The 21,620-nt window shown below is 38.4% G+C and overlaps 1 protein-coding gene across 1 annotated transcript; it reads left to right on the top strand.

Annotated features, from left to right (window-relative positions):
* Positions 1–10,056: 10,056 nt before the first annotated feature.
* LOC141300633 (serine/threonine-protein kinase pim-2-like) lies at positions 10,057–12,471 on the top strand. The gene is made up of 7 exons (XM_073830963.1): positions 10,057–10,255; positions 10,600–10,694; positions 10,805–10,855; positions 11,030–11,408; positions 11,987–12,163; positions 12,276–12,364; positions 12,448–12,471. The coding sequence occupies exons 1-7, from the start codon at positions 10,057–10,059 to the stop codon at positions 12,469–12,471; spliced, it is 1,014 nt and encodes a 337-aa protein (XP_073687064.1).
* Positions 12,472–21,620: the final 9,149 nt, after the last annotated feature.

Genomic DNA, 21,620 nt, shown 5'->3' with positions numbered 1-21,620 from the left:
TTCGTTTAGCTTTCACTCACGATGTTGCAAAATGCCTGTGAGCAATATTGACCAGCCTTCAGCACACACAGCTTATATTTGCTTTGCTCACAAACCATATTTTACTTATTTAAAAGCTTATTTCACACTTATACTTTATACATTTGTAAAGTCACATTAACCTAAAATCTAAAATAAGAAAACACATCAAATAATACCAGTGATATTACTGAATAGTTTTCACTTTTATTCGTACTTGATATTTAAACTTTTAATGACCCCTTGAAAAAAAAAACCTTCCTAAAATACAAATGCAATTATATATTTTAAGACTCTATACTGTGCTTATGTTGTTGCATTGGTATTTATGTTATGTAAATATGTTATCTAAATCCAAACAAATAATAAAAAAATATTATACTATAATTAATTTTAAAAATCTATTAATAAACATTGATAATTCACACTTACAGTTTCTGCAGAATCTGTAAAATCGTTCATTATTTTACCAAAATAAGAGGGATCATACAAAATGCATGTTATTTTTTATTTAGCACTGACCTGAATAAGATATTTCACATAAAATAGGTTTACACGTAGTCCACAAGAGAAAATAATAGTTGAATTTATAAAAATGACCCCATTCAAAAGTTTACATACACTTGATTCTTAAAGGTGCCATAGAATGCATTGAGAGAAATTGTTTAAATTGTTATCTGATATCTACATAGAAGGTATATGGCATAGGAAAGGGCAAAAAAATCTCCAGAAACGGTTTTACAGGTCCATTTACAACCCTAGGATTTGCCCCTAGAATGAAATGCTTTGTTTTTGCCTTATTTGGAAGCTTCATGAATATTAATTAGCTCTGTTCTGATTGGCTGTTTCACAGAGCTCAATTGCTCGCACATGGATAAAAATATATATTTAATTAGGAGCTTTAGCCGCTTTTAATATGCGGTTTGTTGAATCTGCCATTTTGAATCGCCGACATTTTAGTCTCATTACTGTGATGCATGTGCTCTGTGTAAAGTTACAATGCAGAGACACAAGTACTTACCACACAAGTTGAGCTGCTTGTCAGTGATTCTCAAGATCTGTAAATCATTTGCCATTATCAGGCAGTTATTTCTCCATCATTCACCATCATCAGCGCAGGCATCTCTCTGTTTATGTGGTAAGTGAAATCCTATGTGTTGCAATGTAACAGGCTAGCGCTAGCATTAAGCTAACCGTGTCCCTTGAGTGACTCGCCTTGTTTAACTGATGTGCTGATGTTACCAATGATTGGCCAATGCAAATGTTGGAGGCGTAACTATTAACGATCTCGTGAAAGTTTCGTAACAGTCGGTGTTATGTTGGAATTGACCTATTTTTCGGTGGTCTTTTGCAAATACTAGATTTATATAAGAAGGAGGAAACGATGGTGTTTGAGACTCATGGTATGTCATGTCCATGTACTGAACTGTTATTATTTAACTACGCCAAGGTAAATTCAGTTTTCCATTCTATGGCACCTTTAATACGGTGTTGTTACCTGAATGATCCACAGCTCTCTTTCTGTGTGTGTGTGTGTGTGTGTGTGTGTGTGTACCTGGTATTCATCACGTTGTGGGGACCAAATGTCCCCACAAGGATAGGAATACCAGTAGATTTTGACCTTGTGGGGACATTTCTCAGGTCCCCATGAGGAAACAGGCTTATAAATCATGCACAATGAGTTTTTTTGATGAAGTAAAAGTGTGCACAATCTCCTGTGAGGGCTAGGTTTAGGTGTAGGGCGATAGAAAGTACGGTTTGTACAGTATAAAAACCATTACGCCTATGGAATGTCCCCATAAAACATGTAAACCCAACATGTGTGTGTGTGTGTGTGTGTGTGTGTGTGTGTGTGTGTGTGTGTGTGTGTTTTAGTGATAGTTGTTCATGAGTCCCTTGTTTGTCCTGAACAGTTAAACTGCCCACTGTTCTTCAGAAGAACCCTTCAGATCCCACAGATTCTTTGGTTTTTCAGGATTTTTGTGTGTTTGAACCAGTGTTGTTTTTGACAACCATCTTAGATTTTGTCTTAGTCTTAGTCTTTTGGACTAAAATGCTTATTAGTTTTAGTCCAATTTTAGTCACTTCTATATGTGATAGTTTTAGTCCAATTTTAGTCGACGAAAAGTCAAAAAGGTTTTAGTCAAAAAAAGGGGAAAAAGTAGTCTTTTAACAAATTAATGTAGGTCAGTAAGTATTTTGCTGTTGGGTAGTGTCACTTATAAGTTGTGAAAATAGCAGATCTATAGTTCAACACATTGTGAGCTTCCGGATCGACTATTTTCACCAATAATTACAATAATGAAGGAATGGTTTAAGACATAAAAGACATATTTGAAATACACCCATAGGTTCTCTCGCCGTTTGCGACCACCCATCATGGTTAATCATCTGTCTGTCTGAGTGCCAACAATGTGACGTGTTGAGCACGTTGTGCGCTGCACACCAGGTGTTGAGCGTAACCAAACAAGGATAGAATGCTAAACGGCTTGCCATAGCGGCAGATACTTTTTAGGTTGTAATTGGCATGCACAATAAGCAGAAATGTCATGCATTTTAAACGCCTGACGGACCACCCACTAACATTTTCGTCTATTATCTTCTCGTCAACGAAAACTCACACACGTCTCGTCATGTTTTAGTCATCAACGAGCCATTTTTTACCTCGTCATCGTCTCGTTATCGTCATGAACAAAAGTGGCGTCAACGAAATGATTTCGTCATCGTCGTCGTTGACGAAAACAACATTGGTTTGAACCCTTTCCAACAATGACTGTATGATTTGAGATCCATCTTTTCACACTGAGGACAACTGAGGGACTCATATGCAACTATTACAGAAGGTTCAAACGCTCACTGATGCTCATGAAGGAAAACCATGCATTAAGATCCAGGGGTGTAAACTTTTGAACAGAATGAAAATGTGTACATTTTTATTTTTTTTTTATTTAGTACTGCCTTTCAGAAGCTACAGAAGACACTTACATGTTTCCCATAAGACAAAATAAGTTAGATTTACCCTGAACTTCAAATCCAAAAAAAGTTTTCACCCCCAATCCTTACGTTTCCCTCTAGAGGATCAGTGTTTGTTTGAACCTTCTGTAATAGTTGCATATGAGTTCCTCAGTTGTCTTCAGTGTGAAAAGATGGATCTCAAAATCATACAGTCATTGTTGGAAAGAGTTCAAATACTCTGAAACTGTTCAGGACAAACAAGGGACTCATGAACAAAATCACTAAACAAAAAAACAGCTGTGGATTATTCAGGTAACAGGTAACTTTTGAATAGAGTCATTTTTATAAATTCAACTATTATTTTGTCTTGTGGACTAAATGTAAACGTCTTTTATGTGAAATATCTTATTCAGGTCAGGTAAAGTGTTTGCATCTTTTAAAGATAAGAAGATATGTGTACATGTGCTCTAGATAGCAGAATATATATCTAAATATCACTTCTTAGAAAAAGCTTCATCACTCCGATTTGTTTTTTTGTTTTCCAAATGGCACTAAAAAAAAATTACTACATAGGTTGCAGGGGCTCATAAAAGAATACATTGTTCTATCTACATTCATTTTTTAATAATTAGTCTGTGCGAAAGATTGAGTAGCTCTAATAGCCCCCATGGGATAAACTCTGTTACATAAATCATTGATCCAAGCACTTGTCTTTTCCATAATTAATTCCCTTCAGTTCACCAAGCGCAAACATGACATGACATCACAACACAATTAGTTCGAGCAAAAAGACCGATCTGATGTATCAGTATTTAAAGCATTACTTGAGGAAATGTTATGCTTGCCTTTCTCCATATCCTGTGGTCCCATAGCAGCTAAAAGCATGAGTCTTCCATGCGCTTATTCTCATATCATTGATCCCTTCTCGACTGGGTGAATGGCCTTGTATGACTCAGAACCCTTCTCTGACTCCCCTGCAATGAGACAAGAACTGCATCAATGTGCAAAAAGCTCTAAAATGGACATATTTTTCCTAATGCTCAGCAGACTAATCAATTCACAAGACCGCTGTTGATCCTTTGTGGAACGACAAGAAAGATGAGATTGATTTTTGGCTTGTTATATGGCACAACAGAGAACTGATCCATGAAAAATAAAGCATGAACTAAACAGAATTCCTCTATTATTACAGTTCAGTAGTTATGTCTTGTTAATCAATCAGTGATTCAGTCATTAGCACATGGATATGAATATAATAAGGCCTAGAACTTGGTGTGGTGCTCCCCGGCTGCATAATTAACACATAATTTCCCAAATGAATTAATGAGCAGAGATTATTTAATTATTCAGACAGAAATTAAATTTCTGGCATTCGCAGAAGGAAACAGAGGAGCAAACTGAATACATTTAAGCTCACGCAAGGCTTGGTGTAGGCTATATATTGTACTTTTTTATTGGAGCCAATAAAAACAATTATTAGACAATAAACAGTTAATAGGGAATTTCAACATATTAGTTCAAAAAGCATGATAATAAAAATATCTGAATTGATGACTCAGGCTCTCCATTCTGAAGCATTAATTAGCATTCAGGTCAAGGATATGGGCCCTTTAATTTGTAGAGAAATTATACAGGTCAAAGAGGGTCAACAAAGGGTGCACATTACAATTTTAAATATATAAATATGGCTGCAAGCAGCACTCATCAGGGTCAAAGCACTAGGCTCAGGTGGACAATATGGTGGCTCATGTGCCATGTATCTTTCTAAAAACTGTGTTTTTATGAAAAAGTTAGGGCTTGATGAAATAGCAAAAATGCACAAGTTTCAATGGAAACAACTCACTGCAAAAAACGAATGAATGAATAACAGCCATTTAAACTATTGGAAAATCATAAAATAATGCTACATATTGTGATGTAGATAATCGTATATCAGACAACATTGGTATTACAGCATCTCACGTCATTCACATCAAGGCAGACACTACTTTTATAGATTTTTTTTTTTGTTTGTTTTTTTGTTTTGTGGCCAGAATAAAAGAATAATAATAAAAGATATAAAGAATAAAAATATATTTATATTTCAATTTTGACTGTATTCTTACAATTCCAAGATTAAAGCTCACAATTCTGATAAGAAAAACAAAACAGCTCGTCATTCTCTTTTTTCCTCTGAGAATTGACAAACTCACTATTGTTGAGTTAAATCAAGTTATAAAGCGAACTAGTAGATTAAAGGGATAGTTCGCCCATTTAAGACATGAAGTTGTATGCAATCCTTACCAGCACTATAGTGTATACACACTGACCCACTCTGTGGTCACCTCCCTGGTCAGAGTTCTGGCCGCTGGAAGTTTTTCAAGAAAGTAGTCACGGTTAGTTTCCGGTGCCTCAAAACTGTGCGTTTTTACGTGAAAAAAATATGTGTTTCAAAGCTTGATTAATTTACATCACAAAAAACACTCAGTTTTAATCTGCACTATTTTCTTTCCATTTCTATCAATCCCCGCTGCTGTCAACGTCAACAGTTCGCACGTTCCGCCGGGGCCTGTTTCAATAAGGAGGTTCAACCAACTCTGAGTTTAAACTTGAACTCTGAATTGACTTACCCTGAGATGGGAAACTCTGAGTTTTTGGTTTCAGAACAGCTGAACTAAGTTAGTTCAATCCACTCTGAGTAGGTTAACTCTGAGTTTAGTGCTTGCACCATGACTATGAAAAGCCCTGATCAATGGAGCTCCGAAATTATGATTCACCATGGCAACAGCTCCCGCCAAAAAGACCTCTGCATACTTCGAGCCAATGCTTAACTTTAATTCTTAATAATTAAGAATATAATAATTTAATTATTAATAATTAGAATATCAAAGGTAAAAACTGACAGAACAATAAGTTAATGAACTATTCATTTTCATGGTATCCCACAGGCAAAAAAATAAAATAAAATAAAATAAAATAAATAAGAATGAAACAGCTAAACATAAAGTATAAAAACATAATTCAACCAGGTAAAGCTTTAAGCATAAAGGGTTGATGGGTGTAGGCTACATGACTTTACTAATATTTGACATTAAAATATAATTCTGTGTCTATTTCAATTTGCAGCAGCTTTTTCCACATAGTCTAATGCTCTTTTCACATAATTAAATGTTCTCTAATCCAAACAGTTGCATTTCTTAATTAGAGTAATGAAATGAACATTTGACGCCTACTCAGCCAACAGCAAGAAGGCTCAGATGAAGAGGAGATGGAAGTACTGGAAGAATGTTAAAATCCAACATGAAAAAGAATAAAAGTTGCATTTGTGCATTTAGGAAAAAAAAGATGGCTGTGGTGGTGGTTATATATATTTATTACACGGCTCTTTGGAATGCTTGATTCTGATTGGTCAGTTGAGACATTTGCAGGTTCGTTCTTTTCAAATAATCACCGCTCCAAAGTAATAACGCATAGCCGGTACTACTTGTATGTTTAAAATCCCTCCATGCCAACAAAGATTACCGTTTGGCGCCATCTTGTGACAAACACTGGACAACCACAATTAACAATGGAAAATTTCGACATTAATCTATTTAAATTGTCTTACTAACGTACATAGTTTGAATGTTAGTCACGTGGTACTATATCGTTTCGCGGAAGGATAAAAATGTTAATTTAAAACAAATATGCCAATAAAAGGTTTCAAATTCATATTCATGTCCAGTTTTTTTCCTTATGTGGCAAGTAGCCGTGTAATAAGCGGGATAATGTACAGGCAGCCGGTAGTTATCGCAGAAATAAGCCCCTTCAGTGTGATACAAGACCCTCCGCTTTGCGTCGGGTCCTGATCACACTGTCGGGGCTTATTTCTGCGATAACTACCGGCTGCCTGTACATTATCCCTTACATGTCAAAGTGCCAAAAAAAAAAAAAAAAAAAAAAATTATATATATATATATATATATATATATATATATATTTTTTTTTTTTTTTTTTTTTTTTTTTTGGCACTTTGACAGTGTCTGCATTATGAAAATATGTGCAATAAATTAATTTAACAAATTAATTTAATTCTTAAATCAAGATACATCTAAGAAAAATGTCTTTCTTTTTTCTGTCAAAAAGGTTTTTGAGGAATTCCAGGATTTTTCTCCATATTTCAATGGGAGCTAACAGGCCAAATTTCAGTTTCAATGCAGCTTCAAAAAACTCTACATGATCCCAGCCCAGGAATAAGGGTCACTGCAACTTGTAAAGCCCTTTGAAAGCTGTATTGAAACTGAAATTTGAACCTTCAACCCATTGGCTCTCATTGAAGTCCACTATATGGAGAAAAATCCTGGAATGTTTTCCTCAAAAACTTTAATTTGTTTTTGACTTGAAGAAAGAAAGACATGAACATCTTGGATTACATGGGGGTGAGTGAATTATCAGGAAATATTTTCTCTGGACATGAAGTTGTCTTATATACTTAATAATTTTTTTTTATTAAACTGTTCCATGTTCTTCATCATCACAGTATTTTAAATGTAATTGTGCTGTATTTCTTAAAAAAAAAGAGCTTAAATGTAAATTTAATATGGCATTTGTGCAGACTTTGTATTTTGTCTTTTAAATAAAACTGTTTATTTTTCACCTTGAGCATGCTTTGACACTTTATTGAAGGTTTTTTTATTGTAATGATTTGTAAAATAACAGTGTTTCTCTGTAGAACATTTAGTGCTTTCATTGTAATAATCTAGGTAAAATCTGTCAAATAGGGGTTTTACACTGTAAAAAACAAAAACAAAACAAAACTGTTAAACGACTGGCAGCTACGGCTGCCAAACAAAAACCATAAAATTAAAGTAATATATCCTAATTGAAACAAGGAAAAAATCTGTAAAATAATGTTTTTTTTCTTTCTGTAAAACCTTTAATGAAAATCTCTGTAAAATTACTGTTTTGCACTTTATTTCAATAATTTTATTTTTTTAAAAGGTGTTTATTTAATCTTTGTAAGTGTATTTTTCTTATTTTGCATATTATCTGCCAATTGGGTAAGAAAAATAATCTTGTTTCCATTTGCATTAAGATTATTTTTCTTGTTTTAAGTAAAATGCACTAAATTTACATTCCAAAACACTCACTAAGAAAAGCATTTTTGAAGCATAAATGAATGAATGATGTATTTAAACATCACTTACACTTTAAAAAGGGGGAGGAGACCGAAAGAAACTCTGGGTTTACAGAAGAAAACCTGCTCCTGACCAGGTTTGATTCACAGAGTAAGTTACCAAGATAACTGACTCTTGAGAATAAGTTACCTCTCTTTCAGAAACAGGCTTGACTTACCCTGGTTTCTCAGGTTTGTTAAACCTCCCATTCTGAAACGGAAAACCCAGAGTTTCCCTTATTTCAGGGTTGACATACTCAGAGTTTTCACTTAACCTCCTTTCTGAAACGGGCCCCTGGGCTCTCCATTCTCGAGTCTTGCATTCTTTTGGCGGATGGGCGGAGCGTGCGCGTGGCGAATTGCGTTTTCAGTCAAGACGAACCGGATTACGTTTTATTAGAGTATTATTATTGAATGGCGAATTTGGAAATAATCACTTTAGTACATTCGGCAGGCAACAGAAACAACAACAACAACAATATATATGGAAATAAAATATAAATACAAAAAATGACAGTGGGCCAAATGGGCTGCCAGGCCACCGGGAATTGTCTCGGTTCTCCCGATGGCCAGTCCGCCCCTGATTCCAAGCAGAAAATGACTTTTTAGAATTAGAAGGTTCTATCTGCATTTGACCTGTTCCCAAAATCCCCATTTAAAAATTTAAGAGGATTTTGATATTGTACATTTAGAATACATTTAGGGTCTCTGTCATTCTCATGTAGGAAAGAGACTTGTTCCCCATATCATTTTTGCTATATAGAATGCAAAAACTTTGAAGCTCAATATCTCAAAACCACTCGGAACGCAGATAGAACCTTATAATTCCAAGGTGACTATAGGTTTAAATATTATTTCATGCTGTAACTGTAGGGCTAATACAATGTGTCCCCTATCAACAGCATATGTGAATATTATGCAGACCTATTGTTTAAATCAAATTTATGCTTTAAAAGTAGTAATCAAAGCAGTTTTCATCCATAGCCTGTCCGTTTAAACGTCTGCGTTTAACTTCAAATGGCGTTGTTGATGACAGTATTCTATCAAAATGATTTGCACTCCGATTCCAATTTATTTCCTGGACAAGGGTAAGAATAAGAAATGTATGAGAATTTTAAAATGTTATTATGAATTATAAACAAATAAAATACATATATAAAATTGAATTTCCTAATCGCAGTTGTTTGTCTGGTAATAGGTACATGAACCCTGTGTACAACCCAAAGACCTGCCTTTCATGTCAGAGAACCACCATCCTAATCTGCCTGATAAGACACCTGTTGGTGCTGTTGAGACTGATGGAGGGAGAAAGGAGGCAGGGAGAGAGGAGAAAAAGAATAAGAAAAAAAAAAACACTTCTGGAAGTGGCCTTCTGTTCACTTTCCTTCCCTCAAAACTGGAACATATAACCTGGACAAGGCTGAGAAGAATTACAGGAGAGTCCTCAGGACATAGCGATGGTACAATCACATCAACATGTCATGATAATGCAAATATTGATAAATGACTGATTCTACAGGAACTTGTCTTATTTTGAATTATAAAAGCAAAAACACTGTTGTCATGATCACACCAAACATTTGGCACTAATAGTTTAAATATCAGAAACTGAATCAAAAGATTTTGATCTGAACATTATCTGAGAATCTGAACTTCATTAGATGTCATAACCAGAAACAAACTGATTTACATTGTGTAGAGAAGTTGAATTTCCAGGATAAAAATTCAAAACCACAATAATTTATGTAATATTTTATTAATTTATTTTATTTTCCTTGTAAGAATAAGAAATATGATAATTATTTTATATAATATATGAGAAGTGTTATTTTAAATGATAAAATAAATCAAATACATATATAAAGTTGAGTTTCATAACCACGATTGTTTGTCTCTTAATAGGCCAGAGTGTACACAAACTCTGCGTACAATCCAAAGACACCCCCATCATGTCGGAGAACCATCATCTGAATAAGCCTGATGAGGCGCCCGATGGTGCTTTTAAAACTGATGGAGGGAGAGAGGCGAAAAAGAACAAGAAGCACTTCTGGAAGTGGCCCTCTCTTCACTTTTGCCTCAGCACTGGAACACATGAGCTGGACAAGGCTGAGGGGAAATACGGGAAAGAGTCGGGAAAACATAGCGATGGTACAATCACATTAACATGAATGATGATGCATGATAAATTAATAATTCTACAATTACAGGAAAACACTATATAGGATGTCAAGTAAAATTTCTCCTAAATGAAGAACCGTTCTAATACAAGTATGCAATATTTTATTCATAATATTTTTCTATTTGATTCATATTATAGCTCCGGCTCCTTAAGTTCTCCCCTCTGATGAGGAATAGCTTGTGCAGAACATCCTGGACAAGGGTAAGAATTAGAAATCTGAGAATTAGAAAATGTTATTATAAATCATTATATATACACATTATAATATAAAATTGCATTTTTATACTAACCACAATTGTTTGTCTGTTAATAGGCCACACTCGCAAGCAGTATAAAATCGGCCGCAAGCTGGGTGAAGGAGGACGTGGCAGCGTTTATGAAGGGACTCACTGCAGCGATGGACTTAAGGTATCGATTTTTTTTTCTTAAAATCTTTGCATATCTGTTCAGAATACATGACTGGAGTAATATCAAATATCTGCATGTGCTAATTGTTATTGCTTTGTTTTGTTGATTAGGTGGCTGTGAAATATTCAGTGAAGGTACCAGGCATGCCATCTATGAAAGTGGTGAGTAGACTGCACTCTGCCTCTTAGTCACGGTTTTTAATTCATAACATCTTATATTAATGTTAAATCACAGACACAAATGAGTTTTCAGTTGGTAAACTGTTTTGATTTGTGAACTAAGTCATTATTTGGGAAACCACCTCCCTCTAAGCATCACATTTTCTTTTCTTTTAGCCTGGTCATCCCAAACGTCTCCCCATTGAGATTGGCCTGATGCTCAAGGTCAATAAGGGTCCCACTGTTCCCCAGATCATTAAGCTGCTTGACTGGGTGGATGACATAGACCACTACGTGATGGTTTTAGAGCGGCCCATGCCTTGCATGGACTTGTTTAGTTTTGTGTTTCTGCAAGGAGGAACTCTTGATGAGGGGACGGCACAAAATATTATGCGGCAAGCCATTGATGCTGCTAAATCTTGCTGTGAGCGTGGCGTCTTCCATCGTGATATAAAACTGGAGAACGTGCTGGTGAACCAAGACACCATGGAGGTCAAATTAATTGACTTTGGGTGCGGAGCACTCATGAAGAAATCTGCCTTCAAAGTCTTCCAAGGTATGTGTTATGAACTGCTCTGTTAATTAAAGGGGCTATATGCAATTTTCTGAATTTTAAACTCACGACTGACACCTGTGGCCAAAAAACGGAACTGCTCTTCCTTTCTGCTCGCTCTCGCAGCGCGTGCTCATACGTGCAAACTTCACAAGTCATCCGCTGCAAAGAAGTCAACATTATGTTTACAGAGGTAAGAACAGTCAAATACATATATTGTTTGAGAAACTAAGTTTGTTTGCATTAATAGGCTAATTGCTGACTAGCGGTGGTGTCAGAGTGATCTGAAACGTTTAACATGAACGTGCTTGACGTCACATCCGCAGACAGCGCGCTAAAAATCCGACCCAACAGAAAATAGGAAAAATAGGATACAGGTTTATAGGTGCACCCACTGTGAGCTGACAAGGTGTCAGTATGCTCATCAGGAGATGTTTGAGTCATAAATGGTCAAATAAAAAGGCTATTGTTACATTTATTTTGGGGAAAAAGTTGCACATAGCCACTTTAATTCCCGGAAACATGTCCTATATTTACTCAGCATGCTGTGATTGTGTATTAAACAGACATTTTTCCTGCAGGCACAAGAGTGTACTGTCCACCCGAGTTCAACATGAAGGGCAAATACCACGCTAAACCGACGACAGTGTGGACACTAGGGTTCATGCTGTATGAAATGCTGTGTGGGGAATGTCCTACACTCTACGACCGGCACATGATCAGTGTGAACCTCTGGACCAGACCTGGCTTGTCAAAAGGTGAGATCAAACAACAAAAAACTCCAAATCATACAAAAAGGACCAGTAGCTTCAGAGAGCAGGTGTAAAGTATAAGTTTAGAATCAAATGTCTTTCTCGTCTTTTTGCCCAGAATGCTGCCAGATGATTTGTGATTGCCTGCAGCCCAAGCCAAAGAAGAGACTCAGTCTGGATGAGATGCTTCTCCATGACTGGTTTAAGGTACAAAGTCTAAGATAATCTTTTGTCTGTTTTAATTTGATTACCAGTCATCATGAATGACCACCCTTGTTTTCTGTCTTCAGTCAGCCTTGCGTCTGACGGGCTGAAAAAAGTGGCCTTTCCAGTAGTCCACTTAGGCCTTAGCATCTTGCAAGGCTGACAAGTCCTGGTAAGTCCTTTTTAAGAAAATGTATTAGATATTTTCTAAGAAAATGTATAACAAAATTTGCGTTGACAGCAGTTACGCCAGAGCGGTTCCAGTTTTCTTTCAGTTTCAGTCTCTGCTATCTGCTATTTTCAGTGAGTGGTCAATGTCTTTCCTGCCAATCCATCCTTACATCGTGACTTCTCCATCCAGTTAGGTTCATCAACCATTACCCCATCGACTTCAGCCAGAAATCTGGGAGTAATCTTTGATGACCAATTGACTTTCAAAGACCACATAGCCAAAACTGCTCGATCTTGCAGGTTTGCACTACACAACATCAGAAAGATTAGGCCCTTCCTAACAGAGCACGCTGCACAACTCCTTGTCCAGGCCCTGGTCATCTCCAGGCTGGACTACTGCAATGCTCTTTTAGCTGGTTTTCCAGCATGTACAATCAGGCCTCTACAAATGATTCAGAATGCAGCAGCAAGGCTGGTCTTCAATGAACCCAAAAAGGCCCATGTCACACCACTCTTCATATCTCTGCACTGGCTACCGGTTACGGCCCGCATCAAATTCAAGACACTGATGCTGGCATACAGGACAGCCACCGGATCATCACCTGCCTACCTGCATTCACTACTACGAATCTACACTCCTTCCAGAAGACTGAGATCCTCTAGTGAAAGACGCCTTATTGTACCACCACAAAGAGGTACAAAATCACTTTCCACAACATTCTCGTTCAACGTTCCTGCCTGGTGGAATAATCTTCCCACCCCTATCCGGAATGCTGACTCCTTAACAACTTTCAAGCGACTGCTGAAAACCCATCTTTTTCAACAGTATTTGACTCAATTAAAAAAAATAAAAAATAAAAATCCTCTCTTCTTCGACCTCCCCTTCTAGCCCATACTCATCTAACAACGCCTGATTATATGGTATTTTCGAGCCCTTCCTATGTCGGTCCGCCCCCTTTGGATGAATCACTTGTTGTATTCCCAATTTGTAAGTCGCTTTGGATAAAAGCGTCTGCTAAATGAATAAATGTAAATGTGCGTGCATGAATGTAAACTAATTTATCTTTCTTTACCAGTCATATTGCGATAATGTTACTGCTGCATGTCTGATTGTTGTTATCAGTCCATGTTGTAGTTCAGTTCATATAGAATGTGGAGAAGCGAAAAGAGTGCTCACACATTTCATGAGTTGATTCACCTGCTACCGCCAGCACATAAATAACCTTGATTTTGAATAAGCACAACAGTGTAGGGGACTGATATATAAAATTAAACCTCAAAGATCAGAGTGACAAGGTAGTGCAAGGTTTCAAAACAATACTTTACATACAGCTCTAAAAAGCAAGTCCTATAGCTATTAGTGGTGGGAATCTTCAGGCACTTCACGATCCGATACGATTCCGATTCTGGGAGTCACGATCCGATTCCAAAACGATTCTTGATCTACATTTTTTCCCCAATTAATTCTTCTGCTGTGCAAATACAACTTTACAATTTTAAAAACATGTAAAATTGCAGTTTCTATGCTTTTTGTTTATAGTTGGAATCTCTGTAAAAGTAGGTGTGTCAATCTTCACTGGTTTCAAGATTCAATTTAATTTAATTACTGTTTTCATTAACAACTAAATATCACGATGGTCACATTCTCAGTTTTCAATAGTACTGCACATGGCTACATTTTCATATTTGTTTTATATCAAATTTAATTTGGGCCAACTTTATTTTTTAAATTATGTAAGCTACTTATATAAGGTACTATTTAAAACAATTACTTATTTAAAATAAGTTTTCTTCAGGTATCCGAAAGTTTACAGACAATAGTTTTTCTTTTTTCCTCAGCATTACTGCCATTTTATTATTACTGATGAGATCATAGAAAGGGAGCTTTAACAGGCTGCATTCAAACTAATGCACAGCAGTGGCGAGAGGTGACACTTTTATTTAACAGGTATGCTGAGTGCTAAAACCACCAGTAATACCAAAAATAATAATATCTTTACATTATTTAGACACCAATAAAATCAGAGACGAAATCATATTTTAATATTTCCTCTTTTTCCTGTTTATTATTATTTTTAAAAATAGATATACATTTTATATAGGCTATTTTTTTCTGTGGACTTTTAAACTTTTGAATTGTTGAGAAATTATGAAAATATACATATTATATATAATATGCAAAAATACAATACATTTTTGGCAATCAGGATCTGGCAGCAACAGCGCGTTTTTCCGCTTGGGCGAGCGCTTCGCGGACTGCTTACCCCACGAATGTAATCACGCGCATGACAGCAAAACAGAATGCGCATTCATTCTGAGGAGTCAAGAAAGATGCGGAGAATCTGCTTGCCCAGAAGATTCAAATAAGGGATTCATTTATAAGCATGTTTATAATATTTAACACGTGAACACATTCTCTCTGACAGCCTGGATATGCAGAGCATTAGCAGCTTACTGTATATGGACGGAACGCCAATGATGCACAGATCTATTTCAATATATCAGATGTTTTATCCTGCTCTGAAAACAAAACTGACTGTATGTACAGTTTCGTTTGAAACTATTCCAAAATGCAAGTGCATTTAACCGCGTCCGCAATCGAGCTTTAGGACGAACAAACACAAAGCGCACGTGAGTCTGTCAGTGCAACAGTTTCTTGCATTCCAGACGGCAGAAATGAACGCATATCTAAAGTAAAACACGACGGATGGAAGCACACTGTCAAGCAATGCGCACGTGTCTGACAGTGCAGATTCTGTGCGCTGTAGCCAGCCGCGTCTCTAGCGCGCACACGTGCCATATGCAGAAAAAAAAAAGCTCAGAATCGATTCTGAAATATTAGGAATCGATTCAGAATCGTTGAAGAGAGAATCGCGATGCATCGATTTTTTCTCCCACCCCTAATAGCTATTAACTCACCCCTCACCAGATAAGTGGCTCCCACGACCCCTCTTAAGAGAAAAACAAAACATGCTTTGTGACATTTAGTAGTGGATTTTAGTCATTTAAATTAATTCACAACATCATGACAAAAGTGTGGAGGCTTAGAATGTTTTTTTCACCCGTTTTGTATGATTACCTTTAGGTATTGCATGTGAAATAAGATATTTCAGCTTGTTCCAATTTCACGGTGGTGCTTATGTACAACCCTGGGTATTAAGACTTGTATGGCTTAATATAACATAAATGATGTCTCTTACTAAAATATGTAACAGAAAACCCATTAAAAACATTATTATTTAAAAAAATCCACATCGTTTCATATATATTTTGGACTATGGCGGGCGCCATTATTTCAGTGACGTGCAATGGCTGCACTCAGTAAACTACTGGTGCTACATATTGGTATTTTTACCACAACACAACTCTGAAAATAACATACGGATACGATGCCACATTGTGCGGCATGGTATACTGGCCTGTCAAACATTTTGTCACAGTTAACATTCTCCACATTTCATTTAACTTAACTTCCTACTGTATTGGAGAGAAAAGTAGTAACATGTTGATCTACCACCCCTGAATCTTTATGTGGAGAACTCATATTTTTTCATAATAATGAACGGATGTTTATAATAGTTCACATTGCTGTTGCAGACAAAATATAACATGGACAACCTCTCTGCTTAACTGTAGGTTGCGCACATTCGCCATGTTTTTCCATTTTTCTTTGACAGGACAGTGGAGATATGACAGGGAGTGAGTGGGAAAGAGAAAGAGGGTGGGATTGGGAAAGGTCCACAAGGAGGGATTTTATCTCGGGACACCCAGACGCAACTGCACCATATGTCAGTGCACTGCCCACAAGGCTATCAGCGCCAACATGTTTATAGGGTTTAACATTTGTTTAAATCATGTTTGTAGTTCTGAACCGAATCCTTCGCCAAATCGCAGTGGGTTGTTTGCAATTTTAGCCAATAGAGTGTGCACAGATCCGCACTTCAAAAACATACTAGAAATAGTAGACCATCCGGGCACTTTTGGCATACTCTTTAAAATATAATGCTTTGGGACTAGAGGATGGATACCCGAGCCGAGCCCGACGGGACCCGACGGAACCCGACGGAACCCGACGGGTCGGGCCGGGTTCGGACAGATATTTAGAAAGGATGCTCGGGTTCGGGTCGGGCTCGGTCACCTCAGCGCGATAGTGCGCCCGTGTTATAACGGCGCTTTTTGCCCAGTGTGCACTGATGCTCTCATCTGTTGACATTTCCGAACGCTTTTTTTACAGTGGCTTAATAAAAGCGGGCTTTCCACACAAAAAAGTGCACGTGTCATTAGTATGAGTAAAAAGAGATTTTAACTGTGTCGGGCTGGGATCGGGCTCGGACATAAATATCTTAATGCTTGTCGGGCTCGGGTCGGGTTCGGTTACTGCTCTGTCGGACTCGGGCCGGGCTCGGACAGAAAAATGCGGCCCGATCCGCACTCTATTTGGGACACACTTATTCTAATCTCACATACTATTTAGGATGGATATAAACATTGGGACACAGGGATGAACATTCAGTAATTATTAAAGAGCAGGTCATATGGGTTTTCAAAAAATATCTTTTTTTTTTTTGCAGTTTGTAATGTAGTTATCCTTCAATATAAGCAGTCTGCAAAGTTGTTAATCAAAAAATTGCATGATAAATAAAAGATATCGTCTCTTAAAAGAGAGTCGACTCTGAGCTGTCTTAACCATAGATTAGGGCAAAATTAGCTATATAGGCCCAAACCACTTTTTGTACCAGGCTGTAAACATTTTTTTCTGCTGTAAAGTCAGGCATTTTAACATGGGGAGTCAATGGGATTGACTCCCTTTTGGAGCCATTCTCTAGTGGCCAGTCGATGAATTGCAGGTTAAGTCACTTCCGTGTTGGTTTCAATAGAGAGCGGGAGGTTGCCTTCGGCTAGTTAGTGTGTTTACATCATGTCAAGAAGATGCTGTGAAAACATGTTTGTTTTGTTTTTATTGCCGAAAGATGACAATGTGAAGAGTAAGTGGCTAAAATTATTTTTGCCCATGATACCACAGCAATACAATTCGAAACTTCTGTTGTGTGCTCGTCATTTTACCTAGGACTGCTTCTCTAATCTTGGCGAGTTCAATGTAAAATTCACTAAATGATCGTCCATGAAAGGGGAGTCTGTACCTTTTTATTCGGACCAACATCTCCGAATCACAACCTGCAAGTATGATTATGTTATGTTTACAATTTCAATTGAGTGCTCAAAATATCAAGGTTTTTGTGCTAATATGTGTGAACAAAGATATAACTGTCTTACTGAAATAGTTCTGATTATTTACTGTAAACCCACTATTTCCAAAGAATGTGTTGATTATTGTAGACTGCCGTTTTTCCAATTACTTTGTTTAATAATAAAGAACGTAGACATATTTTGATTTACAAACTGTATTGTTTCATAATTTAGTCACTTTAGCACTCAGCTAACGTATCCACCATTATTGTTTTGGGAAGTGTTTACACTTTAGCTGTGGGCAGGATTCACTTGCATTGTATAAGGAAAGACCAATCATAACAGACTTGGCCAATTAACCAATCAGAGCAGAGTAGGCTTATGGAAGTGAGGGGTTTACAGACCTTAAGCTCAGAACTGCTTTGACTGCAGAACTGTTTCAAAATCATCGCAAAATGATTCTAATATTAAAATGTATATTCTGAGAAAATTACAGTGTTACAGTGACCTTAGAAGCATTTAAACCTAGGTGGCTTCAACACAATATTATGACCATATGACCTGCTCTTTAAAAGATTCACTCAACAGAACCATTAAAAAAAACAAGTGACTGTTTTAATGAGTGAGTCATTGAATCTGTTGAGTAAATCAGAATCAGAATGAGCTTTATTGCCAGGTATGTTTACACATACTAGAAATTTGTTTTAGTGACAGCAGCTCCACAGTGCAATAGAGTGACAGTGACAAGACATAGATTATAAAAAAGAACAATATACAAGTACACAAGACAGTGCAAAGTGCAACATAGCAAAAACACAATATACAGAGTATGCCATTACTAGGTACAGGTATATTAGGTGCAAATTTGGATGTAAGTAGGTATTAATAAACACTGAGTAGATTAATAAAGTGTCTAATAGTGCTGCATGTTCCACGTTTACTGACAAGTGTTCATGAGATGGATTGCCTGGGGAAAAAAACTGTTCCGGTGTCTGGTCGTCTTGGTGCTCAGTGCGCTGTAGCGCCGACCAGATGGTAACAGTTCAAAGAGCAAGTGTGCTGGATGTGAGGGGTCCAGAGTGATTTTGCCAGCCCTTTTGCGTACTCTGGATAAGTAGAGATCTTGAAGGGTAGGAAGGGTTGTACCAATGATTCGCTCAGCAGTCCGGACTATGCGACGTAGTCTTCTGAGATCAGAATTGGTAGCTGAGCTGAACCAGACAGTAATTGAAGTGCAGAGGACGGATTCAATGATGGCAGAGTAAAACTGTTTCAGCAGTTCCTGTGGCAGGTTGAGTTTCCTCAGCTGGCGGAGAAAGTACAGTCTCTGCTGGGCGTTTTTCACAATGGAGTCTATGTGAACATCCCACTTCAGGTCCTGGGAGATGGTATTGCCAAGGAACCTGAATGACTCCACTGTGTTTACGGTGCTGTTCATGATGGTGAGTGGGGGGAGAGCAAGGGGGTTTCTCCTGAAGTCAATGATCATCTCCACAGTCTTGAGCGTGTTGAGCTCCAGGTTGTTATGACTGCACCAGACAGCTAGCTCTTTAACCTCCTGTCTGTAAGCAGACTCGTCACCGTCCTGAATGAGGCCGATGAGTGTGGTGTCGTCTGCGAACTTCAGGAGCTTGACAGAGGGGTCTTTAGAGGTACAGTCATTAGTATACAGGGAGAAGAGCAGTGGGGAGAGAACACAACCCTGAGGGGCGCCAGTGCTGATAGTCCGGGTGCTGGATGAGAATCTTCCCAGCCTCACTAGCTGCTGCCTGTCTGTCTGTCAGGAAGCTGTTGATCCACTGACAGAGAGCGGTGGGCACGGAGAGCTGAGATAGTTTGGGAAGGAGGAGGTTTGGGATGATGGTGTTAAAGGCTGAACTGAAGTCTACAAACCGTATCCTCACATAAGTCCCTGATTTATCCAGATGCTGCAGGATGAAGTGTAAACTCATGTTCACTGCATCATCTACAGACCTGTTTGCTCGATAAGCAAACTGCAGGGGGTCCAGTAAGGGTCCGGTGATGTCCTTCAGATGAGCCAAAACCAGTTTTTCAAACGACTTCATGACGACAGATGTTAGCGCCACAGGTCTGTAGTCGTTGAGTCCTGTTATTTTGGGTTTCTTTGGAATGGGAATGATTGTCGAACGTTTGAGGCAGTTCAGTACTTCACACATCTCCAGAGACCAATTGAAGATTAGTGAGAAAATGGGGGCCAGCTGGTCAGCACAGGTTTTCAGACAGGCTGGTGTCACACCATCAGGGCCTGGTGCCTTGCTTCTTTTGTTCTGTCTGAAGACCTGGCGAACATCTTTCACTGAAGTGGATTGTCGGAGTGGGGGAGAGCGGTGTTGTTAGGGCTGTTGTTGGAGGTGTGAATGGAGTTTTTTCAAACCTGCAATAGAACTCGTTCAGATCGTCTGCCAGTTGCTGATTCTCTACCACGTAGGGGGATGGTGTCTTGTAGTTAGTGATGGCTTTCAGGCTGTCCCACACCGATGAAGAGTCACTGGAAGAGAATTGATTCCTTATTTTCGGAATAATTCTTCTTTGCCACTTTGATCTCCTTTTCCAGTGTGTATTTGGCCTGCTTATACAAGACACTGTCCCCTTTCCTGTAAGCATCCTCTTTGGCATGACGAAGCTGTCTGAGTTTTGCAGTGAACCATGGTTTGTCATTGTTAAAAGTTAAACGAGTCCTGGTAGGAATGCATAAATCCTCACAGAAACTGATATATGAAGTAACAGTCTCTGTAAGCTCGTCCAGATCGGTAGCAGCAGCTTCGAAAACACTCCAATCAGTACAATCAAAACATGCCTGTAAAACCTGCTCTGTTTCGTTGGTCCATCTCTTCACAGACTTTGCTACAGGTTTAGCAGATTTAAGTTTTTGCCTGTAGGTTGGTATAAGATGAACCAGGCAGTGATCAGAGAGTCCCAAAGCTGCCCGTGGGACAGAGTGATATGTATTCCTTATTGTGGTGTAACAGTGGTCCAATATATTACTGTCTCTGGTTGGACATGTAATATGTTGACTGTATTTTGGCAGTTCACAGGAGAGATTTGCTTTGTTAAAATCCCCAAGAATGATTAAAACAGAGTCCGGGTGTTGTTTTTCCGTCGCGGTGATCTGATCAGCGAGTTTCTGCAAAGCCAGGCTCACGTGCGCTTGCGGAGGAATGTAGACGCTCACGAGAATGAACGAGCAAAACTCTCGCGGCGAGTAGAACGGCTTACAGTTAATGAAGAGCGCTTCTAGATCAGAACAGCACATCTTCTTTCAAACTGTTACATCTGTACACCACCTTTCGTTGATGTAAAAGCACGTCCCGCCGCCACGCGATTTCCCCTTTGATTCTGCATTGCGTTCGCCTCTAAACAGCTGGTAGCCCGGCAACTGGATCGCGCTGTCTGGTATCGCGTCATTCAGCCAGGTTTCCGTGAAACACAGAGCGGCAGAGTTTGAGAAATCCTTGTTAGACCGGGAGAGCAGGAAGAGTTCGTCCGTTTTGTTGGGAAGAGAGCGGAGATTTGCCAGATGTATGCTTGGCAACGATGTGCGGAGACCGCGCTGTCTGAGCTTCACGAGCGCGCCGGCTCTTTTTCCCCGTCTGCGCGTCCAGTATCGCTTGATCAGCGCCGCCGCTCCGCCAACTACAACATTAAATAAAACGTCCGAATAATCGAAAACCGGTTGAAAGTTTTGTGGTGTGTTCTGCCGAATGTTCAGCAGTTCATCCCGGGTAAAACTGATTGTGTTTGCAAAACAAAAAACTGGAAAAACGAACAAAAACACAAAAACAACTGGAGAGCTACGCACAGAGGCTGCCATCCGCTGCGCCATCATGATGTAATATTTCATTCAAAAACACTGATTAATTCAGGGATGAAACAAGTGACT

The sequence above is a fragment of the Garra rufa genome, chromosome 1 (genome assembly GCF_049309525.1).
Source record: "Garra rufa chromosome 1, GarRuf1.0, whole genome shotgun sequence".
Lineage (NCBI taxonomy): Eukaryota > Metazoa > Chordata > Actinopteri > Cypriniformes > Cyprinidae > Garra > Garra rufa.
Note: the sequence above shows the minus strand (reverse complement) of the source record. Positions and strands in the feature narration are given on the sequence as shown.